Source organism: Balaenoptera acutorostrata, chromosome 19 (genome assembly GCF_949987535.1).
Source record: "Balaenoptera acutorostrata chromosome 19, mBalAcu1.1, whole genome shotgun sequence".
NCBI classification, from domain to species: Eukaryota; Metazoa; Chordata; class Mammalia; order Artiodactyla; family Balaenopteridae; genus Balaenoptera; species Balaenoptera acutorostrata.
In genome coordinates this window covers 66,849,908-66,874,937 of record NC_080082.1, presented here as the reverse complement: position 1 = coordinate 66,874,937, position 25,030 = coordinate 66,849,908, and the positions used below count along the sequence as shown (strand labels likewise).

Here is a 25,030-nt window from a genome sequence, read left to right as displayed (position 1 = left end):
CGCTGCGGACGCACGCGCAGAGCCTTCTGGCTGCCGGCGCGGTAGGCGGAGCGCGCCTGGTCTCCACGGCAACCGCCAAGCGCCGCCGCCGGGGCCGCTGGGAAGTGGAGTCTGCAGCAGCGCCAGGCTTCCGTGCTGCGCGTGGGGTGGGGTCCTGGCGGGGCCGTCAGCGCTGCGGGTGAACGATGAATTGCTGAGGCCCGGGGAGGGAGGGTGCCCCCCCCCGGAGGGCCCCCCCACCTCCCACCCCCGCCCAGCGCAGCACCAGGGACGGAGCACGACGGGGGTCCCATCCCATCCCCGCCTCCTGGGGCCTTGCACCAGGGCTGTGTGTGACCCCCGCGGGTCAGCGTCCCGTTATGGTTGGGAACAGCCCCCACGTCGAGTCGCAAGGCCCTAGCCTAACTTTTTCTAGCGTCTGAAATCATTCTGAGACTTCCTCCACCATCTGTTTCTTGGCTCAACTGGGCCGCGCACAAAGTACTTTCCCAGACGCACTTGTCCCTAGGTCGTCTACGTCTTGCCTTGCCCCGCACGTCATGGTGTTGATTCCCTGTTCCTTTATTTTGGGGGGAGGGGGCAACCTACATGGGTACGACACATAAAGTCAAACGGAAGGGTAGTCTCAATGCAGACTGACTACTGCTGACAGAGAGGAAAAGGTTTTCTCTTTGTTGTTTCACTCTGAGAGTCTTTTTTTCAGGGTTCTTAGTCCTCATACACAAAATGGGACAGTAGTGGTACCCACCGCATAGGGCTATTGTAAGTTAATATGGAACCAATCTGTGTCGATTTCATTCACTCTGTCTCCCTCCCTGCTTACCTCCCTAGGTAAGTTATAAGTGATTGTTATAACATCTATATCAGCTCTGTCTGCAGTATCATTACTCTTTGTAAATACTTGTAATGCAAGAGATAACATCAATTTTGGAGTATTTGTGTGTAAATTTTGCTCACTTTGAAATAAATGAAGAAAATCTAATGTATATGTGGGTAGGGAATGTTTCTTGCCATTCCAGTAAACAAAGAATGTTTGAGTCCCTCCCTGGTGGTCCAGTGGTTAAGACTCCGCCCTCCCGATTCAGGGGGCCTGGGTTCATCCCTGGTCAGGGAACTAGGTCCCACATGCTGCAGCTAAGAGCCCACATGCCGCAACTAAAGATCCCGCATGCCGCAACGGAGATCCTGCATGCAGCAATGACTAAGGGCCGGTGCAGACAAATAAATAAATAATTTAAAAAAAAAAAAAAAAAGAAGGTTCAAGTCCCACGTGAGGTGCACCTTGAACCCACGTGCCGAGACTAGAACCCAGCCTAAACCCAGATTGGGACTTGAACCCACGGTCTCTTTTTTCGTCCGTGCCGCCCGGCATGGGGATCCTAGTTCCCCAACCTGGGATCAAAGCCACACCCCCTGTAGTGAAAGTGTGGAATCTTAACCACTGGACCGCCAGGGAAGTCCCAACCCCCAGTATTTTTTTAAAAATTTATTTCTTGTATTTATTTTTGGCTGTGTTGGGTCTTCGTTGCTGCGCGCGGGCTTTCTCTAGTTGCGGTGAGTGGGGCTACTCTTCGTTGTGGTGCGAGGGCTTCTCATTGCGGTGGCTTCTCTTGTTGGGGAGCACGGGCTCTAGGCGCGTGAGCTTCAGTAGTTGTGGCTTGCGGGCTATAGAGCGCAGGCTCAGTAGTTGTGGTGCATGGGCTTAGTTGCTCCGTGGCATGTGGGATCTTCCTGGACCAGGGCTCGAACTCGTGTTCCCTGCATTGGCAGGCGGATTCTTAACCACTGCACCACCAGGGAAGCCCTAACCCCCCATATTTTAACTGAGATGACACACTTGGTCTCAGGACTTAGTGAAGCTCAGGTTCTTTATGTCTCATCGCAGAAAGAATTCAGTGAGATACAAAGTGATAGCTAAGAAATGGATTTATTTAGACAGATACATATTCCATAGATAGAATGCGGTCTGTCTCAAAAGGCAAGAACTGCCTTGGGAGAAACACACTCCACAGAGTGTGGGCCATCTCAGAAGACGAGAGGCCCCGAAATATGGGGTGGTTAGTTTTTTTTTTTTTTTTTTAATTGTATAGCTACTTTATTTATTTATTTATTTATTTTTGGCTGTGTTGGGTCTTCGGTTCGTGCGAGGGCTTTCTCTAGTTGCGGCAAGTGGGGGCCACTCTTCATCGCGGTGCGGGGACCGCTCTTCATCGCGGTGCGCGGGCCTTTCACTATCGCGGCCCCTCCCGTTGCGGGGCACAGGCTCCAGACGCGCAGGCTCAGTAGTTGTGGCTCACGGGCCCAGCTGCTCCGTGGCATGTGGGATCTTCCCAGACCAGGGCTCGAACCCGTGTCCCCTGCATTAGCAGGCAGATTCTCAACCACTGCGCCACCAGGGAAGCCCGGGGTGGTTAGTTTTTATGGGCTGGGTAATTTCACAGACTAATGAGTGGGAGGATTATTCCAAGTATTTCGGGGGGAAGGGGTGGAGATTTCCAGGAATTGGGCCGCCACCCACTTTTTGACCTTTTATGGTTGACCTCAGAACTGTCATGGCGCCTGTGGGTGTGTCATTTAGCTAATGTATTACAGCGAGCATAAAATGAGTCTCAAGGTCCACTGGAAGTTGAATCTTCTGCCATCTTGGACCTAGTTGGTTCTAAGCAGTTTTTGTCATGTCCTATGTGTGTCATTCTTTTTTTTTTTTTTTTTTAAAGTTTTACTTGATTTTATTTATTTATTTATTTTTGGCTGTGTTGGGTCTTCGGTTCGTGCGAGGGCTTTCTCCAGTTGCGGCAAGCGGGGGCCACTCTTCATCGCGGTGCAGGGACCGCTCTTCATCGCGGTGCGCGGGCCTTTCTCTATCGCGGCCCCTCCCGTCGCGGGGCACAGGCTCCAGACGCGCAGGCTCAGCAATTGTGGCTCACGGGCCCAGCTGCTCCGTGGCATGTGGGATCTTCCCAGACCAGGGCTCGAACCCGTGTCCCCTGCATTAGCAGGCAGATTCTCAACCACTGCGCCACCAGGGAAGCCCCGTGTGTCATTCTTTTAAAGGTTGTGCCCTGCCCCCTTCCCTCCTGTTTCAGAGGGACCAGCATGTGCAAAGGCTTGGAGGCAAGCCTGCAGGCGGGCATTCGGGAAACCTGAAGTTCTTTACTTCTGGTGGGACCAGAAAGCCTTAGGGGAGGAGGATTCATGCTAGGCCTTTATCCTGGGGGGTGAGGGGTGGGATCTGGGGAGATGTGTGACTAGAGAAGTGACCTGATCTGATTTGACAAGAATCCCTTTGGCTTCCATGTGGAGAAGGGATGGGGGGCTGGGTGAAGGTGGAGGTGGGTGGGCCCATCTTGGGCCTCCACATCTGACACATTCCCTTTTCCCACTCTTCCGGTCAGGCCCTTTAATTCAGCCTCCCCTTCCTGGTCAGCAGAATAATGCCCCCCACCAAAGATGTCCATGGAATTATTCCTGGGTGTATCACAAGACACACACTTGTGAAGAAGTCCCAACCCCCCAGGGCCACCATGAGGCCCGGAGGGGAGGAGGGGTGCCATCTGGGCAGAGTGTATCCGTACCAGTGGGGTCAGTATCACAGGCCAGGACCACCAGGCAGCCCCTGAAAGCCAGAAAGCCCACCCCAGTGACACCTGTGCACCCATCTTCAAAGACACCTGGCTGCAGTACCTGAGGAAGCCGTGTACCTAGGGACACGGGGGAGAGGCTCCTGGTTCAGCCCAAGCCTCCGCTAACCCCAGAAGCAGCTGAAGGTGGGGTTCCATGCAGAGCCCCTCCCCAGTGGGGAGAAGCCCCAGGGGCTCTAATTGTGTGGTAGCCAGGAACTGACCCGCTCTGACCAAGGGCCCCACAGAGTGTCTGCTGGCAGCTCAGGGGAAGCTGCTCTGCTTCATGGACAGGTTAGGTCTGCCCTGGGCACCTGTGATGTCCTGGGGGCAAGTCCTCACTTTACCTCCGACTGCTCCGGACTGTGTGACAATAAAGCCAGGTTGGTTACATCAACTCTGAGCTAGGGCTATGGCCCTGGAGGCAGGGAACAGACATGGGTCACTGCCAGCCTGCACAGGGGTCAGATTCTCAGAGGCGACAGCAATGTCCACCTGCCTCTGAGGATGGGCTGGGAGGGCAGCGGGTGGCACTCTGTCCTCTTGTGGTCCAAGGGGTCTTGCTGCTTCAAGTCCTCCAGGGAAAGAACTGTGGCCAGGAGTTCAGAGTTACCTGTGCGCGCAGAGCTTACCTGAGGCGGAAGTAGATGATCTCAGGGGTACAGTGGTCTGAGAGAATAAGGAAGCAGGTCCCTCATCCCAGGCACGTCTCAGGGTGGCCACCAGCTGAAGATGAAGCCGTCTTTCTGTGCCTGGCCAGAAAAACCAGACCCCTGGAGTCAGGCTCACCACTACAGACCAACAGGGGCAGGTCAGAACTCTATGTAGATGGGGAATGATGGGGCATAGGTAACGGGGAATGGGGGAGGCCAGAGCCCAGTAGGCAAGGGCACCGTCTGTGAGACCTGCAGGGGCCAAACTCGTATCTACAATGGCCGAGGTCACTTTCTGAGCAGATAAAGTTATCCTGTATTCTGCAGTCTTCTGAGCCATGTTCTTGAGAGCTGTCACCCCTCCAGCCAAAACCCAGGGAGGCTTCTGTTGCCCAGGCTGGGTTCCCAGTGACTTTAGCAAACGTGACCTTCATGGCTGTCCAGTCTCAGGCCAGAGGCATGGCTGGCCCAACCTAGGGCAGAGAAGGGAAGCAGGAAATTTAAACACGGTGTTGGGATCTTCTGTTGTGTGTGTTTCCTGGAGGAGCTAGAGCTTCAGATTTCTTTGTGGAAACTTCTGCTTTTATAATTTGGCACCTGTTTTATTGTTTTGGCCACGCTGTACGGCATGCAGGATCTTACTTCCCTGACCAGGGATCAAACCCATGTGCCCTGCAGTGGAAGCGCAGAGTCTTAACCACTGGACTGCCAGGCAAGTCCCAGCACCTGTTTTAAAATATCTAATAGCCATGTGAGTTCAATGTGGTAGGCAGAATCATGGTCTTCCAAAGATGTCCACATCCTAATCCTCAGAACCTGTTAATATGTTACCTGGCACGGCCCACTTTATGGATTAAGTTAAGGATCTTGAGATGGGAAGAATATCCAGGATTGTCTGGGTGAGTCCAGTATAATCACATGAGCCCTTGAAAGCAGAGAAACATAACACAAATTATTAAAAATTTCTGGATGTCATAAGTCTGACACTTGTGTCAGCTACTCTAAAATCAAGGAATCGGGACTTCCCTGGTGGTCCAGTGGCTAAGACCCTGCACTTCCAATGCAGGGGGCCCGGGTTCGACCCCTGGTCAGGGAACTAAATCCCACATGCCACAACTAAGAGTTCGCATGCCACAACTAAAGATCCCGCATGCGGCAATGAAAATACTGTGTGCCGCAACTAAGACCCGGTGCAGCCAAATAAATAAATAAATAAGTATTTAAATATAAAAAAAAAATCAAGGCATCAGCAGGACTGTGTTGCTTCTGGGGACTCTGGGGAAGAATGGGTTTCCTTGCCTGTTCCAGACTCCACAGTCTGCCAGCATTCCTTGGTTTGTGGGTCTTTCCGTCTTCAAAGCCAGCAACGGCAACTTCTTTCTCACATTGCATCACCCTGACTCAATCTCTCTCCATCTCTACCGCCTCCCTCTTCCACTTTTAAGGACCCTTGTGATTACATTGTTTCATCTCACCTTCCCAACCTCAGATAATCCAGAATGATCTCCACATTTCAAGGTCAGCTGATTATCAACCGTAATTCCACCTATCATTTTAATTCCCCCTTGCCCTGTAACATAACATATTTACATGCTCTGGAGATTAGGTCCTGGACATCTTGAGGGGAGGGGGAGGCATTAGTCTGCCTACCATGAGCATATTTTAAAAAAAAAATTAAACATTGCCTACCTGGCTACTCGTTAAGTCAAGAATGAGTGCATTTTATATTCACGTATTGAGGGATGGGGAAGTCATTCTGGCTTATACATGATTTGACTTTTTTATGCTAACTAAAACAGCCTGTTTGTGGCCTATCAAAAACACATGGTACATCTGCTGTAATCATTAAAGAAAAGGGTGCATTGACCAGAAGTAAAGAATGTCCATGTTAAAAATAAAGTTTAAATGCCTCCCTTCCTGGGATGCCAATGCTGGTATTCCTTCAATGATAAGACTAGCTTCTTCTCAAGGCCGTATTGACTGTGTGCATGCCGACCTGTTTTTGTTTTTGTTTTTAAACCTCGAAGGAATGCATCCTTGACCTGTCTGATGTTCTTTGTTCTGACAAGATATAAAAATGTGCCATGCTTCAGTGGAGCAGTTCCTCAGAGTTATCTGAGAGGCTGTCTTCTGGGCTATAGTCCTCAGTTTGGCTCAAATAAAACTGTCTTCTATCCCTAGTAGAGATTGTTTATTGATTACTTCCAGCGACAGTGTCAACGAGCATTCTGTAGACAGGCATCTCTTACTTGCCCTCCCTGGCAGTGTATGTAAGAGCCTTGGGATGATGGTGCTGGTGACAATAAGGACAATAACAATACTAGCTCTCTCATATATGTAGCACCACGTGCCTGGCCCCGTGCTAAGCACTTTTCATGTCACCTCTCATGAGGAAAGTTGTGGTATTTTCCAAATTTTGTCACAGGACTTTGAATTAGAGCTGATTCTTTGAATTTAGAGCATCAGAATCTCCACAAGGGCTTGTCAGGCTCATCCCTGTGGGGGGCGGGGACAAGAATTTGCATTTCTAGCCAGTTCCCCAGTGATGCTGATTCAGGGACCACAGTTTGGGGACCACTGAATTAGAGAGACATTTAAGGTTACTAAACAAAGTCTCCATGAGGGAGATAGTATTTTCACTTGACACCCTCAAAGGCAACAAGTGGTTCCCCACGGGCCTCCTCACGGCTGGTTGTCCGAGGCCCAGGACACGGGTCACTTGCTGGACAACTATCTCTGCGGGAGGAAACCTGGGAGCGGCCCCTTTAAGAGGAAGCAAAGACACGCCCCTCCAGTCTTTTTTCTCAGCTCTCTATTTCCCAGCGCCCCTCCAGAGGTAGCTTGGCGTTGCCATGGAGAATGGAGAATATGTGGGCGCCGCGCTGGGGGGTGGGGTTGGGGTGGAAATGCAGGACTGAAACTACATTGACCACAAGGCATTGGGGGCGGCGGGTTCTGGACCAATCACAGCCCAGAACAAGGGCTGTTTCCTGCTGCTCGGTCGGCGGGGGCGGAACCTCCGGCGTCGCCATTGTTGGCATTCCTTCTGTTCTTGACAGGTCGTTTTCCACTGCCCTTGGGGACCCGAGTGTTGGGTCGTGGCCGCTTTCCAGGCTCCTCCTCGGGACCCGGCCGAGGTGGACAGTGAGGAGGATGGGACCGGCCTCCGGGCTCCGTACGAGCCGCAGTGTCCTGTAACGCGGTGTCCTGCGTCCCCACGGTCCCTGGAGGCGGCGTTTACACCGTTGGGACAGAGGCCCCGCTTGCAACGGGCGGTGGGAAGGCCCCCGGCCTGGGGCGGGGGGTGTAGGGAGCGGCAGGGCCCGCCTGGGTCTGATGGCAGCGGCGCTGAGGGACCCGCTGCGGGTGAGTGGATGGTCCCCACAGCCCCCACTCACTCGGACCCCTACCCATGTGGCCCGGGACCCCCGACAGAGGGGAGGAGGTGCTCCCGGACTCTGCCCCTCCATCTTCGCTACTGGGACCCTGGGGTCACTGAAAGCCCAAGGTGCCGAGTCCTGGCCAGGATTTTTGTGGAAAGGTTCTCATGCTGGAATCCAGCGGGACAAGGCGTGCAAAGCAGTTTCAGGCACAGGGGCCAGGACGTGCACATGCTTGGCGGTGAAGCTCAGTTGGGAGTGTTCAGGGAACTGAAGGTCTCCCTGGTGCCTGGTGGACAAGAGCTTGGCCTGTCACCTGAGGGTGGTGGGAGCCACGGAAGGTTTGGAGCAGAAGAGGGAGGTGATCTGACTCAGGTGTTCACAGGCTTCCTCGGGCTGCAGAGTGGAAAACAGACAGGAGAGTGAGAGTGAGGGAAGAGAAAAGGAGGCACACAAGGATGCTACCTTAATACAGCAGTGGCTTGGCCAGAGCGGTGACTGGAGTTGGGAGAAATGGTTGGAGCTTGGATCTGTCTTTTAAGTTAAGCCAGCCTGATTTTAGGTGGAGGGAGAGAGGGAGAGAGGGAGAGGGGGGGGGGGGGGGGGAGAGAGAGAGAGAGAGAGAGAGAGAGAGAGAGAGAGGGAGGGAGGGAGGGAGGGAGGGAGGGAGAGAGGACTAGGAGGTGGGGATGTCCCCGTGGGTTTCGGGCCTCAGCGATTAGAAGGTGGAAGTGCTTCGGCTGAGATGGGGAAGTTGGTGGGTGGAGTGGTTTCAGGGAAGATCAGGAGATGGATTTTGACCATGTTGAGACTGAGATGTCCCAGAGACTTCTGAGTGCAGGTCTACGTTATGCTGAGGGATTCCACTTGGAGACATCCAGTTGGCAGTAGCCAGCCTGTGAAGCGAGGTGGAACTCAGGAGCAGATTTAGGAGGGAGCGTCTTTAGGGCATGGTGATGGACGCCCCAAGGGGGCAGCTGAGGACTGGGTGGCTCTTTGGGTACCTGGACAGGGGTGGTGGGGTCACAAATTCAGGTGAAGGGAGGAGCAGCCACAAAGGAAGGGGTGTGTGGAGAGGAGGGTCCAGAAGGGGCCCCCGGTCGCTGGGGTGGAGGCTGAGGCGTACTGTATGTAGGTGGAGGTCGATGACAGCAGGACCGGGGCTGGTGGCTGTTCACCTCTCTATGGCTCACCAGCCTTTCTTGGCCCCCTCTGCGGGGCCTGTGAGTTTCAGTTAGGATGGCAGGTTAGCTCAGTGGCAGGCAGGCAACTGGGAGTGTCGCAGGCCTGGGGTGGGAGGTGGTGGGCCTGGACTTTGAGTATACATTAGGAGAGAATACAGTGGCTGAGGAGGTGACAGCATGCAGAAAGTCAGAGCCAGGACATGCCAGAGATCCATGTCTGGCCTTGGTGGCTGAGGGTCAAAGGCAGGAATAGGCCCAGTTGCAGAAACAATGAAGGAAACTCTGGGTGCCACCCCTGGCAGTTGGAATTCTTTGAAGTCTGGGTCAGGATGGGGTACTCGTTGACCTCACCAAGTCGCCAGACTCTGGATGCCATTTGCACAGTGGCATGTGGGGTGGCTGGGAGATGCCCATTGTGTGGGCCAGGGAATGGTGTGGGGTCTGGAGATGTGCAATACAAAGCCTGATGTGTGCAGGCAGAGGAGGTGAGTCAGTGGACTGGAATCTGGTACTGGGGGCCCTTTGGGAGAAAGGGGGCCTCTGGTTTGGTGTTTCTGGGCGGCAGGATCTGGGGACCCAGGGGAATTACCTAGCAGGAGGAAGTGGGGCCCTACATGCCAGGCTCAGGGTTTAGATGGCATCTATCTACCTGCCTGCTCTTTGAAGGACAGTGACCGATGGGACATGAGGAGACAGTGGCACTCATGACATTGCATCTGGGGGAAGTGGGTGACCTGGAGTGTTTGGGGAGGATGGTTTAGGGGTCAGAGACTGCCCACCACAGAGGTGGTATGATGCAGGGTGAAAGATCTAGGTCCGTATGGGCTCATCTCTGCACTGTTTGTTTTTTGTTCATTTTTCTACCACCCTTTGGTCTAGCTGACTTCATTGTCCTCATCATGGCAGGGCTGGGGGACCTTTGAGGACATTGCCGTGTACTTCTCTCAGGAGGAGTGGGGGCTCCTTGACGAGGCTCAGAGGCACCTGTACTGTGATGTGATGCTGGAGAACTTGGCACTTGTGGCCTCACTGGGTAAGGCCCTCCCAGCCTCCTAGGCTCTGCCTTTCCTTTTCTCCCAGAAGCAGCTCTGTCTTCCCGCAGCTGAGCATGGGCGCTGCTTCCTCCCCTGGACCACCTGCCTCGTGCTTGCCTGCTCCTTTCTCTGAGGAGCCCCAACACCTGCTTCCGAAGCCTTCTGGGGAAGGGCTCAGGGCTCGGAGTCTCAATCCGGCTGCCTAAATTTGTCCGGATCGGTGGCACCTCTGTGCCTGGCTGTGCTGTGGACTGCAGACACTGACGTGGTCACTGCTTGTGGAGACCACAGGGCTGTTCCTGGGAGCCGCTCCTCAGGGGCTGATTTTGTAACACTGGGTTTTCTTCCCAGTTGCAAAGATGACACGAGCTCCCTTTGGTCTGTCACCGGATAGGTTGCCCTGAGCTAGGCCACCCCCTTATCCACTCTTTCTGCCAGGACTTGCATCTTCCACGTCCTGTGTGGTTGCCCAACCACAGGAACAGGGCAAAGGACCATGGGTGCCCATGTCTGCAGCAACAGCAAGAGAGGCTGGGAGGGGGCCTGGCTCTGGTGAGTGGGAGCTGGGGGCAGAGGTGACATTGTGGTGGGCTCACATTATACTGGGTACTTCCCCTGTGTCCACTGGAGCTTGTTGCTGGAGCCAGTAGCCCCACCCTACCCCCACCTTCCTTCTTCATTGAGGACAGACCACCTACTTGCCATTTGTCTTTTGTACCTAGGCCCTGATGACGGACAGCCTCACTGCTCTGATCTCCATTTCTCCCCCATTCCCTGCCTTTCCTCCTTTTGCAGGGCTGCCCCAGGTTAGCCTACAGTCCATGTGTCATGACATGTGTGTGTATCTTCATGTAGACTCAGAGCACCAGGTGCCCTGGGTTTTCCTGAGCTCGTGCACATGGCTCTGTGTTCTCTTTTCCTGGCAGAGCTCTCTCCTCTCCTGATGAAAGCTGAGGAATGAGTTGGAATCTCTGCTTCTCCTCCCAGCCTGAACTTCACCCATGTTCTCACAGGTGATGGGCCCTCGCTTTCTGTGGCCTTCCTGGGCCCAGTCCTGCACCACTGGCTCTACCTCACCCTGACTTGATCTACAGACTCATTCCTGAATGTGTCAGACACACATCTGTGAAGGGGCTGCCCTCTCCCAACAAAGCCTACATACGTGTCACCGGCATTTCTCTGCTTTCAGATTATTGGTGTGGAGCAGAGGCTGAGGGGGCATCTTATGAGCAGAGTGTTTATGTAGCAGTGCTCCAGTCCAGGACCCCCAAGGCAGGTCCATCCATCCAGAAGGCCAACACCTGTGACGTGCGTGACCCAGTGTTAAAAGACATATTACACCTGGCTGAGAACCAGGGAATACACCCCAGGCAGAAACCGTACACGTGTGAGGCATGTGGGAGAGGTTTCTGGCTCAGTGCAAACTCTCACCAGCACCAGAAGGAGCACAGTGAAGAGAAACCCTTCACATGCAGAGAGTGTGCTAAGGCTGTCCTGGACAGCCATGGCCTCCAGCCCCAGGCCACCCACGGAGAGGGGACATCACACAGAAGCACCGAGTGTAAGGAGGCCTTCCCACCCAGCTCCATTTGGCAGCAACAGCAGGGAGGCCACGCCTCACATAAGCCCTTCAAGTGCAGCAACTGCGGACAAGCCTTCCTGAAGGCCTTTGCACTCCTCAACCACCTGATCACTCACGCCAAAGAGAGACCCTTCAGGTGCCCAGCAGGTGGAAATGCCCCCAAGGAGAGCTCAACCCTGGTTCAACACCGAAAAACTCACACTGGAGAAACATCCCATGTGTGTAAGGAATGTGGGAAGGTGTTCAGCCACCTGTTTAGCCTGAGGACACATCAGAAAGTTCACACTGGAAAAGCGCATCTCAGTTGCAGTGAATGTGGGAAAGTCTTCACCCGCAAACACTCACTCACTCAGCACCAGAGAGTTCACACTGGAGAAAGGCCTTATGAGTGTGACCAGTGTGGGAAAGCCTTCACTCGTAGCTTCCACGTTGTTCGGCACCAGAAAGTTCACAACACAGAGAGGCCTTATGAGTGCAGACAGTGTCGGCGAGTCTTTAGCTGTATCTCCAACTTTGTCGAGCACCAGAAAATACATACCGGAGAAAGGCCTTATGAGTGCAGCGAATGCGGAAAAGCCTTCGTTAACACCTCCCATCTTGTCCGGCACCAGAAAGTTCACAACACAGAAAGGCCTTTTGAGTGCAGTGAATGTGGAAAAGCCTTCCAGCAAACCTCCAAACTTATTCTACATCAAAGGAGTCATACTGGAGAAAGACCTTATAAGTGCAACCAATGTGGGAAAGCCTTCAGTTGCCTCTCCAACCTCGTTCCACACCAGCGAATTCACACTGGAGAAAAGCCTTACGAGTGCTCCGAATGTGGGAAAGCCTTCAGTCAAAGCTCTGCCCTCATTCAGCACCAGAAAGTTCATACCAGAGAAAGGCCTTATGAGTGCAGTGAATGCGGGAAAGCCTTCAGCTACAGCTCTAACCTTGTTAAGCACCAGAAAGTTCACACCGGAAAACGGCCTTATGAGTGCAGCCAGTGTGGGAAGGCCTTCAGCGAAAGCTCCATTCTCCATCAGCACCAGAGAGTTCACACTGGAGAAAAGCCTTATGTGTGTAACAAATGCGGAAAAGCTTTCCGCTACAGCTCAAACCTCTCTAAGCACCAGAAGGGTCACACTGGAAAAGAGCCGTCTGAGTGCAGTGGACAGGATCGCCTTCAGCCAGAGCTGCAGCCTCCCTCAGCCCAGAAAGGTCACATCAAAGAAAGGCCTTAGGAATGTGGCAAGAATGGATAAGCACTAGTGAGGACCTTCTCCTTGTCCCATAAAAGGACTCACTCCTGAGAAACTCCTATGAAAGGAACCTTTGTGAGGAAGCCATCAGCCAAAATTTGAAACTTGCGCATCCTACACCCCTACTGGGAGATTGGCTGTAGTGCCAGTGGTAAGTGGGAAGCTTGCAGGAGCTATGCTGCACTTTCTAACCTGTCCAGGTGCTTTGCCAGATTATGTCACTGCCAGATGCCCTCTCACCTCTACCAGCTGGCAGGTCCCCACGCCATGTGCCTGTCATCTCAACATACTCAGGGAATGCAGGCTTGTGTTCTCATTCCCTGGAGGGAGCCATAAACGTTGGGAGCCCATTGGGGTGGCCTCATTTTCCATCTCTCCCCTGTCCCCAGTGGCTCAGGTGTTGCCCTGACGTAGTTCTCTCCAGGAGGATCTGAACTGGAGTCTGATGATGTCCAGAGGAAGCTTCCTTCTTCATGGGCATTGTTGAGTCTACAGATGATGCCTGCAGTGAACTGGTCCAGCCTCCAAATCACCCAGCCTTGGAACTGCCTGCCTGCAGAGTGTGATAATAAAGACCTTATTGCTGAAGCCATCTTTAGTCATGAGACTCCGTCCATTGTGTATGGGGAAAGATGGAGAACAGAATTGGGCTCTAATGGTGCCAAGAGAGGGAAGGGCTTTTGTGGGGGCCCAGACTTTGATAGTAGGATGGCAAGGAATAGCGTGCAGTCTAGTTTAACCTAATTTGCCTGGCAGCCCAAGGCTTCCTGGGACAGACTTAAGGTCTCTGGGCCAAATCTTATATCCTGGTGCCAGGACTACTTGTTCGGCCCAGAGCTTTGGGGTTTGAGTACTGGTGTGGGAATCTCCAGTAATTCCTGCACAGCATTCCTGGGAATATCCCACATCCCTCAAAAGTGTTGAGGGGTGGATGTCTCCTGGGACCTGCCCATGGGTCCAGTAAGGCCCCTGATGTCCAGAATCTGTAGGTAGGTATCTCTGGATTTAAGATCTACAGGGGCCAGGTAAAAGCACAAGTGGGTGTGGACACACTGGGTTTGAGCTCAGGAAGACTGTGACAAACGGAGGAGATGTGGCCGATGCTGTGCCTGGGCCACACACATCATACCCACTCACAAGAGCTGAGTGTGTTCAACATCAAGTGGGCGGCTTGAAATAGCCATGGTGGAATTTATACCACAGAAATTAGCAAATAATAGCTCTCAGGGAAAAAATAACAACACACTTGAGAAAACCTGATTTGTAGTGTTTGCCAAACTTGCTGACAGTGACCTTGGCCACAGGAGAGGCTCAGCTGTACAGGGGAGTCCTGCATGCTCTTGCCTTGTCCTCCAGAACAAGTGCGATGCCACTTGAGGGGTGTAACCAGCGGTGAGGTGCTCACTGCCAGACAATAATCTTGAGGTGGTTTGGATTCCTACAGCCTCCCAGAGCTGCTCACTTCAAGGCCAACACTGCAAAGGCAGGAACGCTGGGACTGAGAGAAGGGAGGTCCTGCAGTCCAGGATTTTAGTGGCCCAGTCAGTATTCCAGGCGAGTGTGGTGGCCACTGGCCTTATCATCTCCTGTTTTCTGCTGCCACTGAGGCACAGCTGTCCCCAGGTATAGGGGTCAGAGACGGTGGAATCAACATATGGTTGCCCCATTTTCTGGTTTTCCAAGAGGAGTGAGAGATCCATGTTTTTATGTGGAGCCTTTTGATTTTATAAAGGTTGAAAACTATTTTCCCCAAACTTCAAAGTTTATAGGTATAAATGCAAACTATATATATGTGTTCCATATGTGTTCCTGGACCAACACTTGTGACTCTTAGAAAATAAGCAAACCAGGCTTCAGGGAGCCCAAGGGTCCCTGGGGGTCCCCAGACACGAAGGCTTTTGGCCATGTTTACTGCACAGCATGTAGCAGGGACAGTGGCACTGCTGATACTCCACTCAGGATGACTCTCTGCCCACCCCCCCCCCAATCCTCCGCCAGTTCCCTGAAACTGACCATATGAGGGGTGGCATTCCTGGCAGGCTTGTGGTCAGCCAAGCACGTGGCAGATGTGCCTGAGCTCTCCCCAGCATCCCAAGGTGTCAGGGAATCCCCTGAACTCAGACCATCCCTTCTGGGTGTAGATTGTCTTCCACCAACTTGGGAGGCTTGGGATCAGAGTTACATTCAGATGAACCTTGGGGCCTCAGGCTTCCTAGCAAAGGGTGGACACATCATCAATGGCTCAAGTCCTTGAACCCTTGTCGTCAGCTGTGGTTAGACAGGCCTCATAACACTGCCCCCAGTGCATGGGTGAAGCCCTTCACCTACCTTCTACTCTCCCCACCAGGGCTCTGTCACACCAGCCAACTTACTGGAACCTTAATATTTCCCTGGTGATGCCAGAACATACTGAACAAAGGTGTGTTGGTTCTGAGCGTTTGATTCCCCAGAGTACCAATTCATCCCTAGCATTACAAGATATCCAGGGACCCTTGGCCTGCTCAGGCCCACTCTCCTGGGTGTATCAGTTGCCTCCCACCAACATGGAAGAGTGGCTTGGGATCAGAATTAAAGTCCAGCTGAGACATGTGGGACTCAGCCCTCCAAGCAAGGTAGGGCAGACACCTGTCATCAGAGCTGAATCCTTTGTACCCCAAATGGTCTGCGATGTGTAGATCCTATAAAATGAAGACTTCTGGTGAAGAGTCCTTGATTTGGTGAAGTGCCCTTGACCTGAACCTGCCTTGTGGTCTCCCCAACAGGGCTCTGTGCAGGGCAGCTGGCCTGCAGCGGTGTGTGTGTGTGGGGGGGGAGGTGTTTGTGTGTGCATGCACGTGCGTCTGTGGGTACATGATCATGTGCATGTGCCAGAACATCCAAAATAAAGCCCTTACGGCTCTGAGCATCTAGGAACTGGGGCTACTGACATCTGTCTTGACTCTACGGGAAGGTTGATCTGTGAATGAGCCACGGAGGAAGGCAGCGTTAGTTGAGCCCCAGATCCACTTAGTTCCTGAAGCCAGATGCCAAGTGGACTTTTGGGTTCCATGTACCAAAATTGACCAAAGCAATTCACAGAGGAAAAGGTAATTTTTTCAACCAACCATCAACAATTGGACAGCCATATATTATAACAACAAACTTCCATCCATACCTCAAGTCATGTGCAAACGTTAACTCAAACTTGATCATAGACAAACCTGTTCTAGAAGGAAGCATAGTGACCTTGGATTTGCTGAATTTCTTAAATATATCATAAAAAGCATAACAAGAAAAATACAAATCAATTGGACTTCATCAAAATTTTAAACTTTTGTATTTCAACAGTCACTCTCAAGAAAATGAAAATGTAAGCCACAGACTGGGAAAACTATCTGTAAAACAAACACTAACAAAGGACTTGAATCTAGACTATATAAAGAACTCTTACAACTTTTTTTTTTTTGGCCACACCACAGGACTTGTGGGATCTCAGTTCCCCAACCAGGACTGAACCCAGGCCACGGCAGTGAAAGAGCCAAACCCTAACCACTAGACCACCAGCGAACTCCCACAGCCTAATTTTTAAAAATGGGCAAAAGTGACTTGAACGCTCACTTCACTGAAAAAGATATCTGGATGGCAAATAAGCACATGGCTTCCATGTAAAACGTGTTATTTATTTAAAGCTCACGGCACCCCCATAGGTGTTCTAGAGATACTGAGCTGGTAAAGGACACAAAATCTGGAGCTACACATCACAGCTGATAATTAGCTGTGTGCCATTGGACATATTCCAAAGTCTCAGTTCCCCCTATATGTAAGAGATTATTTATTTATTTATTTATTTATTGGTTGCATTGTGTCTTTGTTGCTGTGCGCGGGCTTTCTCCAGTTACAGCGAGCGGGGGCTACTCTTCGTCTCACTGCAGTGGCTTGTCTTGTTGCGGAGCACAGGCTCTAGGTGCGCGGGCTTCAGCAGTTGCAGCACACGGGCTCAGTAGTTGTGGCTCGCGGGCTCTAGAGTGCAGGCTCAGTAGTTGTGGTGCACGGGCTTAGTTGCTCTGCAGTATGTGGGATCTTCCCGGACCAGGGCTCGAACCCGTGTCCCCTGCATTGGCAGGAGGATTCCTAACCTCTGTGCCACCAGGGAAGCCCTATAATAGATTATTGATAATGACTCCCCTATATTTATTATTTTTATTTTTATTTATTTATTTTTATTTTTGGCTGCGTTGGGTCTTCGTTGCTGCACATGGGCTTTCTCTAGTTGCGGCGAGCAGAGGCTACTCTTCGTTGTGGTGTGTGGGCTTCTCATTGCAGTGGCTTCTCTTGTTGTGAAGCATGGGCTCTAGGTGCGTGGGCTTCAGTAGCTATGGTACACAGACTCAATAGTTGTGGCTCACAGGCTCTAGAGTGCAGGCTCAGTAGTTGTGGTGCATGGGCTTAGTTGCTCCGCGGCATGTGGGATCTTCCTGGACCAGGGCTTGAACCCATGTCCCCTGCACTGGCAGGTGGATTCTTAACCACTGCGCCACCAGGGAAGTCCCGATTCCCCTATACTGAATTGATGGCTTTGGCAGAGGTGCAGGTCTGCAGATCCTCAGAAAGTCTGCACACCCTCACTCCACATGGACTCAGTCATCAAAGCAGACTCATGACTGCTCCACAGAAAGGGAAGAGTCACTCCAGGCTGCCAGTCTCCCCCACTCCCTATTTCCTCATACCCAGTGTTCCTTTACCACTTAATATACCCACCTGGCTCTTACAGGAATACAAGAAGGTGACCCTGCCTTTCAGGGTCTGGTGTCCGGAGGACATGACTTCTAGCCCAAGAAAAGAGCTTCCTGTCATTGTGGCTGGGTGTGTGATGTGAAATATCCTCTAGAACAAGAAAGCAGCAGCCTCGCCTCCTGGACCACTGGTATGTTTTCAGAGCCCTCTCTCCCTTCCCTGGGTGAGCTCTTAGCAGCCAAATCAAAAGATTTGGAACATAGAATCTTTCAGCCTTTCCCAGGAGAGCAGATATGCAAAGTAGGATACCCACTGGAAAGGAAGAAGTAAAAGTGTCTTTATTTGCAGATGACGTGATCTTGTATGTAAAAAAATCCCAAGGAATCCATTTTAAAAAGAAAACCTCTATAGTAAATAAGTTTAGCAAGGGGCAGGATAAAACCCAAAATATATTAGCAACAATTTGAGAATGAAATTCATGAAACAACTCCATTCACAGTACCTTAAAAAAGATTAAAATGGTAATAAATTTAACAAAAGAAGTGCAATACTTGTACTCTGAAAACTATAAAACAGTGCTGAGAAACTGCTGAGAGACATTCCATGTTCATGGATTAGAAGACTCAATGTGTGGGACTTCGCTGGTGGCACAGTGGTTAAGAATCCGCCTGCCAATGCAGGGGACACGGGTTTGAGCCTTGGTCCAGGAAGATCTCACATGCCGTGGAGCAACTAAGCCCGTGCGCCACAACTACTGAGCCCACACACCACAAGTACTGAAGCCCATGATCTACAACAAGAGAAGCCACTGCAATGAGAAGCCTGTCCACCACAATGAAGAATAGCCCCCACTCACTGCAACTAGAGAAAAAAAAGCCCGCATGGAGCAACTAAGACCCAACACAGCCAAAAAAAACAACAAAACAAAACAAAGACTCAATGTGTTAAAATGACAATACTCCCAAATTGATGCATAGATTCCATGCAATCCTTATCAAAACCACAGCTGACATTTTTGGTAGAAACTAACATGCTGATCCTAAACCCATAGATACGCAGAAGACTTACAACAGCCAAAACAATTTTGACAAGGATCAAAGTTGGATTTACCTTACCTAATTTCAAAAGTTTCTATAAAGGTGGGAATTCCCTGGTGGTCCAGTGGTTAGGACTCCCCACTTCCACTGCAGGGGGCACAGGTTCAATCCCTGGTCAGGCAACTAAGATCCCGCAAGCCGAAACAAGGCCAATTAAAAAATAAAAAAGTTTCTATAAAGCTAAGGTAATCAAGACAATGTGGTACTGGCATAAGGCCAAACATACAGATCAACAGAATAGATTTGAGAGTACCAAAATGCCCTTAATTGATTTCCAACAAAGGTACAATGTGGAAAGATGCTTTTTCAGCAAGTGGTTCTGGGAAAATTAGATATTCACATGCAAAAAGATGAATTTAGATCCTTATCTCATACCATATGTAAACGTTGCCACAAACAAGATCATAACTATAAGAGCTAAAACTATAAAATTTATAGAAGAAAACAGAGAAAATTTCTGACTTTTGGTTAGGCAAAGAAATTTTTAGGTATGACATGATGACAATACATAAAAGGAAAACTAATAAATTATACTTCAAATGTAAAATTTTGCTCTTCAAAAGACACCATTAAGAAAACTAAGGGACTTCCCTGGTGGCGCAGTGGTTAAGACTCCGCGCTCCCAATGCAGGGGGCCCGGGTTTGATCTCTGGTCAGGGAACTAGATCCCACATGCATGCCGCAACTATGAGTTCGCATGCCGCAACTAAGGAGCCCACGTGCCGTAACTGAGGAGCTGGTGAGCCGCGACTAAGGAGCCCACCTTCCGCAACTAAGACCTGGCGCAACCAAATAAATAAATAAATAAATAAATAAATAATTTAAAAAAAAAAAAGAAAATTAAAAGATGAGCCACAGACTGAGAGAAAATACTTGTGTATATATATACGGATTCTGAATATAAAATCTATGAAGAACTTTACGATTCAATGATAAGAAGACAACCCAATTATCATCACAGAAGATAAAGAGATGGTTAATAAGTACATGAAAAGATGCCCAACATCATTGCTCACAAAAAAAATGTGGATTAAAACACCAGTAAGATGACTGCTTAATGGGTAGAGAGTTTCAGTTTAGGATAATGAAAAGCTTCTGGAGATGTGTACGAGTGACAGTTGCACAACTGTGTGAATTTATTTAATGCCATTGTACTGTACAGTTAATGGCACAGTCACTTTGGAAAATGGCTTTGGGGTTTCTAAAGAGTTAAACATAAAATTATCATATGACTCAGCAATTCCATTCCTAGGCATTTACCCAACAGAAGCGAAAACATATGTCTACACAAAGATTTGTAAGCAAATATTCCTAGAAGCATTATTTATAATTGCCAAGAACTGAAAAAAATTCAAAAGTCCATCAACTGGTGATGGACACAATTTGGTATATCTGCACAAGAGAATATCATTCAGCAATAAAATGGAATAAAATACTGATACATGATATAACATGAATGAACCTCAAAAACATTATGCTGAGTGATAGAAGCCAGACACAAAAGGCCACATACTGTATGATTCCATGAACCTGAAATATCCAGAAAAGGCAACCATAGGGAGACATAAAGTATATTTAGTGATTGCCAGGTTTTGGGAGGTGGGGTGGGAGGGAGTTTTGACTATAAAAGTGCCCAAAGGAGCTTTTTGGGGCAATGGGAATGGGGTAAGATAATGGCTGCAGAACTCTTTACATTAATTAAAAATCATTAAATCGTATACTTATACTGGGTGTATTGTTGGAGGGAGGTATTCCCTGGAACAGAGACCATCATCTTGCTTCTTCCAGACCAAACACTGTCTTCCCCAGGAGAACTCCAGGTCAGAAGCTTCAGAACAGAGGCTTCCATCCTTACATTTCACAGGGACATGGGGAAGAAATGCAAATTGAGTCACAGCTGGACACAGATGCTCCATGCCTTGCTGCTGTGCCTTTTTTCAGGTGTTATGGGGCCCCAATGGCTAATTTGGGAGCACCTCTCAATTCAGTGTTCTCAATTCACTCCATCCACTAAATAGGACTCCAATATCAAAGGTAAATTGGTGATGTAGTCACCGTCAAACAGTACCAGGGCTGAATGACAGGAATGCACAAAACCATCATGTTATGAGTACTTGAAGCAGCTCCATGAAGGCATCACTGATATCAAACGCAGACTTCACAATGTCCATGAATAATGGGAACCTTACCCAGAAGGCCCCCAGAAACCATCCCATCAGGCCCCTTGCTCAGAGCAGGAGTGAAGTCCATGCCCTATTCAGTCATGGGAAAGCAGCATGATGCCATGCCAATGGGTGCAGGGCCATCACCCTCCAGGGCACTGCAAGCAGGGAACAGGGGCTGCTTTATGCTGATCAATTGTGAGGTGACCATCAAACACAGAAGGGCTTCTTCCCTAAGAGCCAGTGGTGCGACAGCTCTCCCAAAGTCCCCCAACGTCACAAACTACAACACTGCCCCTTCAGGCTTCCCCATGCGCAGGGCAGTCCTGGAGTGTCTCCTCTGGTGGCGGTCCTTCTATACAAGGTCCAGCTTCTGCCTGAAGGCTACTCATGTAGGCTCTTTCTTGAGTGTTAATTCTCTTATATTGATAAGGTTAAAAAAAGAGGCTGATTATTTTAAATAAAACGTAAAAAAAGGGGGGTGGGGATGGAGAGCTGAAGACTTTACTGTATTCCCTGCCCTCCGGAGGCTTCTCTCCAGAGTGAGGTTTCTGGCGTTGGGAAGGAGGAAGTGTGGCTGACACCTCTCCCAGGTCAGCTGTACACAAAGGGTCCTTCTCCAGCGTGAGGCGTTCTACGTGGAACAGGCAGGAGCTGCAGCTTTTTGCTCTCCTACTTACCTCACTCACAATGTGGTAACTTGCTGCTGCAAAACAGGATTAACTCTGAGAGGAGGCTTTCCAACACGAGCTGTACTCATTATGCCTTTCTCCGAAGGGGACTGCATGAAACAGGTTTCATATTTTCCTGAAAGTTTTCATGTAGTTACTACATTTGCACAACTGTTGCCTGGTGTGAATTTTCTGGTGCTAACAAGAGTGGAGCTCTAAATGGAGATGCCCGTTCTCCACACTTGTGAGTCCTTTATCAGTGTGAATGCTTTGGTACAGGGGGAAGTGCAAAATTTTGCTCAAAATTTTGGGCCACACTCCCTGCCCTCATAGGGCTTTCTTTCTTTCTTTTTTTTCAGCTAACATTGATTTTGTGTTTCCTTTCAGTGTATTTAGTAAGCCTAAGCAGAGACATTTTTTTTAAATTTTTATTTATTTATTTATTTATGGCTGTGTTGGGTCTTCGTTTCTGTGCAAGGGCTTTCTCTTGTTGCGGCAAGTGGGGGCCACTCTTCATTGCCGTGCGCGGGCCTCTCACTATCGCGGCCTCTCTTGTTGCGGAGCACAAGCTCCAGACGCGCAGGCTCAGTAATTGTGGCTCACGGGCCTAGTTGCTCCGCGGCATGTGGGATCTTCCCAGACCAGGGCTCGAACCTGTGTCCCCTGCATTGGTAGGCAGATTCTCAACCACTGCGCCACTAGGGAAGCCCTCATAAGGGCTTTCTATGGGGCAAATATTTTGGTGCTCAATGGAAATAGAGGTCTGGCTGGAGGCTTTCTCATGTAACATTCAAAGGTGTGAATGTACTCCTGCTTTCTCAGGATGGAGACAAAGGTGAAGGCCTTCAAAATGCACTTGGGATTTTTTTTCCCATTCTTAAGTTTTTTTTGGTGGTAGAAAAGGGAACACCTCTCCTTGAACACCTCTCCATTTGCTGTGCATTGATCAGGTGTCTCTTTCAGTGTCAGCTCTCTGTGGATTCTGCAGAATGGGGAGCTGGCAGGGCCTCAGTGTCTGGTGACAGACAGGTGCTGTGCAGTGAGTGGAGTCCAGGCCTGGGACCCCTGACACTGTGCCCACCTTCCTCAGAGGGAACAAATCAGGCTCATGGAAGAACAGGTTTTCAAGAACTATTTAAGGATATGTGAAGGGGAGGCCAGTGATGGAGGACCTGGCCATAAGAGGGGAGAAAGAGAGAGGCTGAGAGGCAAAGGACCAAGAGGGGTTAGCCAGGGGACAGGAAGTCAGGGGAAATTAGGAAGGGGTGTCAGAAAGATAGAAAAGAGGCATGGGTGCTCACATTGATGCCAGGACAACAGAAGACACAGGTCAGGCACCAGGTAAGAGATCAGCCCACTGCCACAGGCCCTTCCACACCTGTCTTGCACTCACCAGGACTGGTCTTCCGTGGGTCTCTGGTCATGAACTGATTCGAGCCACCCTGTCCACCAGCCAGGTCCCCTTTCGATGTTCAAGTTGGGTGACCGCACTGGGGTGGGTGGAGACAGTAATTCTTAAGGGGCATCAAGGCGTTTGTGAGAGGTCAGCCAGCCCCAGGTCAGGGTTGATTCACCCCATGACAGACCAAGGTGGATGGGGATTACTTACACATCTGGGAGAACTGAACCTCACAAAATGAACACCCCGGGAAGGCCTCACTAGAAAAGCTCAGTGGCCCCTGAATCAATGGCCATGTTAGTGCCCATAAAACCAGTAAAGGCACTGACAAGGGGCAGCTGGCAGGAAACTTCCACTGGAGGAGGTGTGATAGAGGGACCAAGAAGTCACAGACCCTGACTGGCTCATCGGACCAGAAAATAACCAAGCTGGATGTGATCGGCTACTCGGGTTGTGATATTTTTGACCTTGGACCACAGTTGTCAAGGTCCCAAGGCAAAAGGTGTTGGGGGTTGTTTATACAGTAGTCTGGGAGGAGAGGTAGCAGAACACTGGACAGCACTAGGGCCAGCAGCACCTCTCACAGGGAAACTGGCAGCCTGACCTGGTGAAGACAGCACCATATCACAGCAGAAGCCCCACTGGGCCTCACTAAGGAGACCCACTTCTTCCGAAAAAAAGGCACACAACCTTGTCCTCAAAGGTCACTGGGTCCTGCAACAGCAGGCAAGGAGCACATGAATGTGCTCTAAGCATCGGGCACTGGACCTGACACGCCAGTCTCTGTCCTGCCACACACTTCCCCTTATGTCTCCCAAACCCTGTCCCCTGACACACCTGCCCACCCTTTCGTATCTGAGAGCATGGGCCGTCCCCCTGGGTACGCACTCTCCCCATGTCCATTGGTGTTTGGACAATGCTTCTCTTTTTCTGCACCCACCTCATCTACTCAGCTACTGGTCCTTAGTCTGGACACCCCACACTCACCTCAAGGCCTATCTGTAACAACCTAAGAGTTTCCTTCCAAAATCCCATTCTCAGCATCTTCCCTGGTCCAGGCCACCAGTGCACTGCAGTCTGGAAATCAGGAGGCCAAATCAAAATCCCCTATCTGTTCACGGGCACATGTGTCACCTCCACCTAGAGGCCTCCAGACAACTCAGTCTCTACCCGTACAAAATCCAACTGCTAATCTTCCCCCAAACGTACTCCTCCTGCCAACCTCCGATCTCCATCTCATTCTTTATCTGAACACTTTGGGTGGTCCTTTACCCTCCACTACGTTCACTCTCCACGTGTAACTGGAGGCCCCATCAACTCCACTTTGAAAGACACATCCAGAATCTGAGTATCTCTCCCACCTCTCCTGCTTCTATTCTGCGCAGGTCAGCCGACATATACCTGCAGCAGCAACCTCATGAAGCTGCCTGCTTTCAGCCCCACCACAACCCCTCTCCCACAAGGCTGCTCAGTGTGTTTACACGGGATCCACTGGGATAGTTTCAAAATCCTAACTCAGATCACGGCCATCCATCTTCTAACGAAAAATTTCTGTGGCTCCCAGCATCCTCAGCCCGTCAACAGAGGTAGGACTCCTACCCTCACGCCCTCGGTTACCAACGGAGACTGGAAAACTTTCCTGAATGCTCTCAGGTCAGTCTCACCTCCGAGTCTTCGCACATGCACATTCCTCCGCCTGCACGCTCCACATTTTATCACACTGGATTCTGAAAGGGAGACCCCTTACCTGTGAACGTTCCACTGTCCTGAACACCCAGGCCTGAGGCTGACTCAGGGACTTGGGGCACTGGGGTTCGGAGTCCAGCCAGGTGGAGGTCAGGAGACTCTACCTCATCCGTGCCTAGTCGATCGGCTCGCTTATCACGCCCGCAGTCCAGCTACATGCTGGGTCAAGACCTCAGAATGGCTGGCTTTTGAGCCTGGGTCTTCTTCTCCGTAAAGCGGACACAACGCACAGGGCGACGACTCCGGGGCGGCCACGGACACGGACGGGCCTTGACGGAGATAACCGCAAGGCACCCCGGCGCCAGGCGGTCCCCCGACAGCCGAGGACACACGAGCTCGGGGAGGCGGGACGTTCGCTGCAGTCATGGGGCGTACAAGGCACAGCGGCTGGACCTCCCAGGCTCTCGTACCTACCCTACTCCCGTTTCCGCGGGCGGGGAGCCTCCTGGATGCTGTCCACAGCCCAGCAACTACGTCCCTCCACGAAGTGCCGACATAAAGGCAGTACAATGAAGCAATGGTCCGACCCTAGAAGTCCCGCCCCCACC

At 50.8% G+C, this 25,030-nt stretch overlaps 1 protein-coding gene and 1 long non-coding RNA gene across 4 annotated transcripts; one reads left to right on the top strand and one right to left on the bottom strand.

Moving 5' to 3' along the window:
* Positions 1 to 2: 2 nt before the first annotated feature.
* LOC114236885 (uncharacterized) lies at positions 3 to 25,015 on the bottom strand. Its single transcript, XR_009006098.1, has 3 exons — positions 24,484 to 25,015; positions 4,253 to 4,372; positions 3 to 172 (listed from the first exon to the last, which is right to left on the bottom strand). It is a non-coding gene; the product is annotated as an uncharacterized LOC114236885 (long non-coding RNA).
* On the top strand, positions 7,314 to 13,288 carry LOC102998592 (zinc finger protein 132-like). Of its 3 annotated transcripts, none has more exons than XM_057534251.1 (3): positions 7,314 to 7,332; positions 9,744 to 9,870; positions 11,061 to 13,288. In XM_057534251.1, exons 2-3 carry the CDS (start codon positions 9,837 to 9,839, stop codon positions 12,674 to 12,676), a joined length of 1,650 nt encoding a protein of 549 aa, XP_057390234.1. In that variant the 5' UTR covers positions 7,314 to 7,332; positions 9,744 to 9,836; the 3' UTR covers positions 12,677 to 13,288. The 3 variants fall into 3 exon arrangements, with proteins under 3 accessions (XP_057390234.1, XP_007175459.2, XP_007175458.2); XM_007175397.2 differs by lacking the exon at positions 7,314 to 7,332 and adding an exon at positions 7,512 to 7,639; XM_007175396.2 differs by lacking the exon at positions 7,314 to 7,332 and adding an exon at positions 7,521 to 7,639 and having other exon boundaries at positions 9,717 to 9,870.
* Positions 25,016 to 25,030: the final 15 nt, after the last annotated feature.

What these genes read in the sequence shown, in the direction of transcription:
- LOC102998592 (XM_007175396.2), top strand. Translation starts at nt 7,610, where the DNA reads ATGGCAGCGGCGCTGAGGGACCCGCTGCGG. An exon ending in CGCTGAGGGACCCGCTGCGG is followed by an intron (nt 7,640 to 9,716) that starts GTGAGTGGATGG and finishes CCTTTGGTCTAG; the next exon opens with CTGACTTCATTGTCCTCATC. An exon ending in GGCACTTGTGGCCTCACTGG is followed by an intron (nt 9,871 to 11,060) that starts GTAAGGCCCTCC and finishes CTCTGCTTTCAG; the next exon opens with ATTATTGGTGTGGAGCAGAG.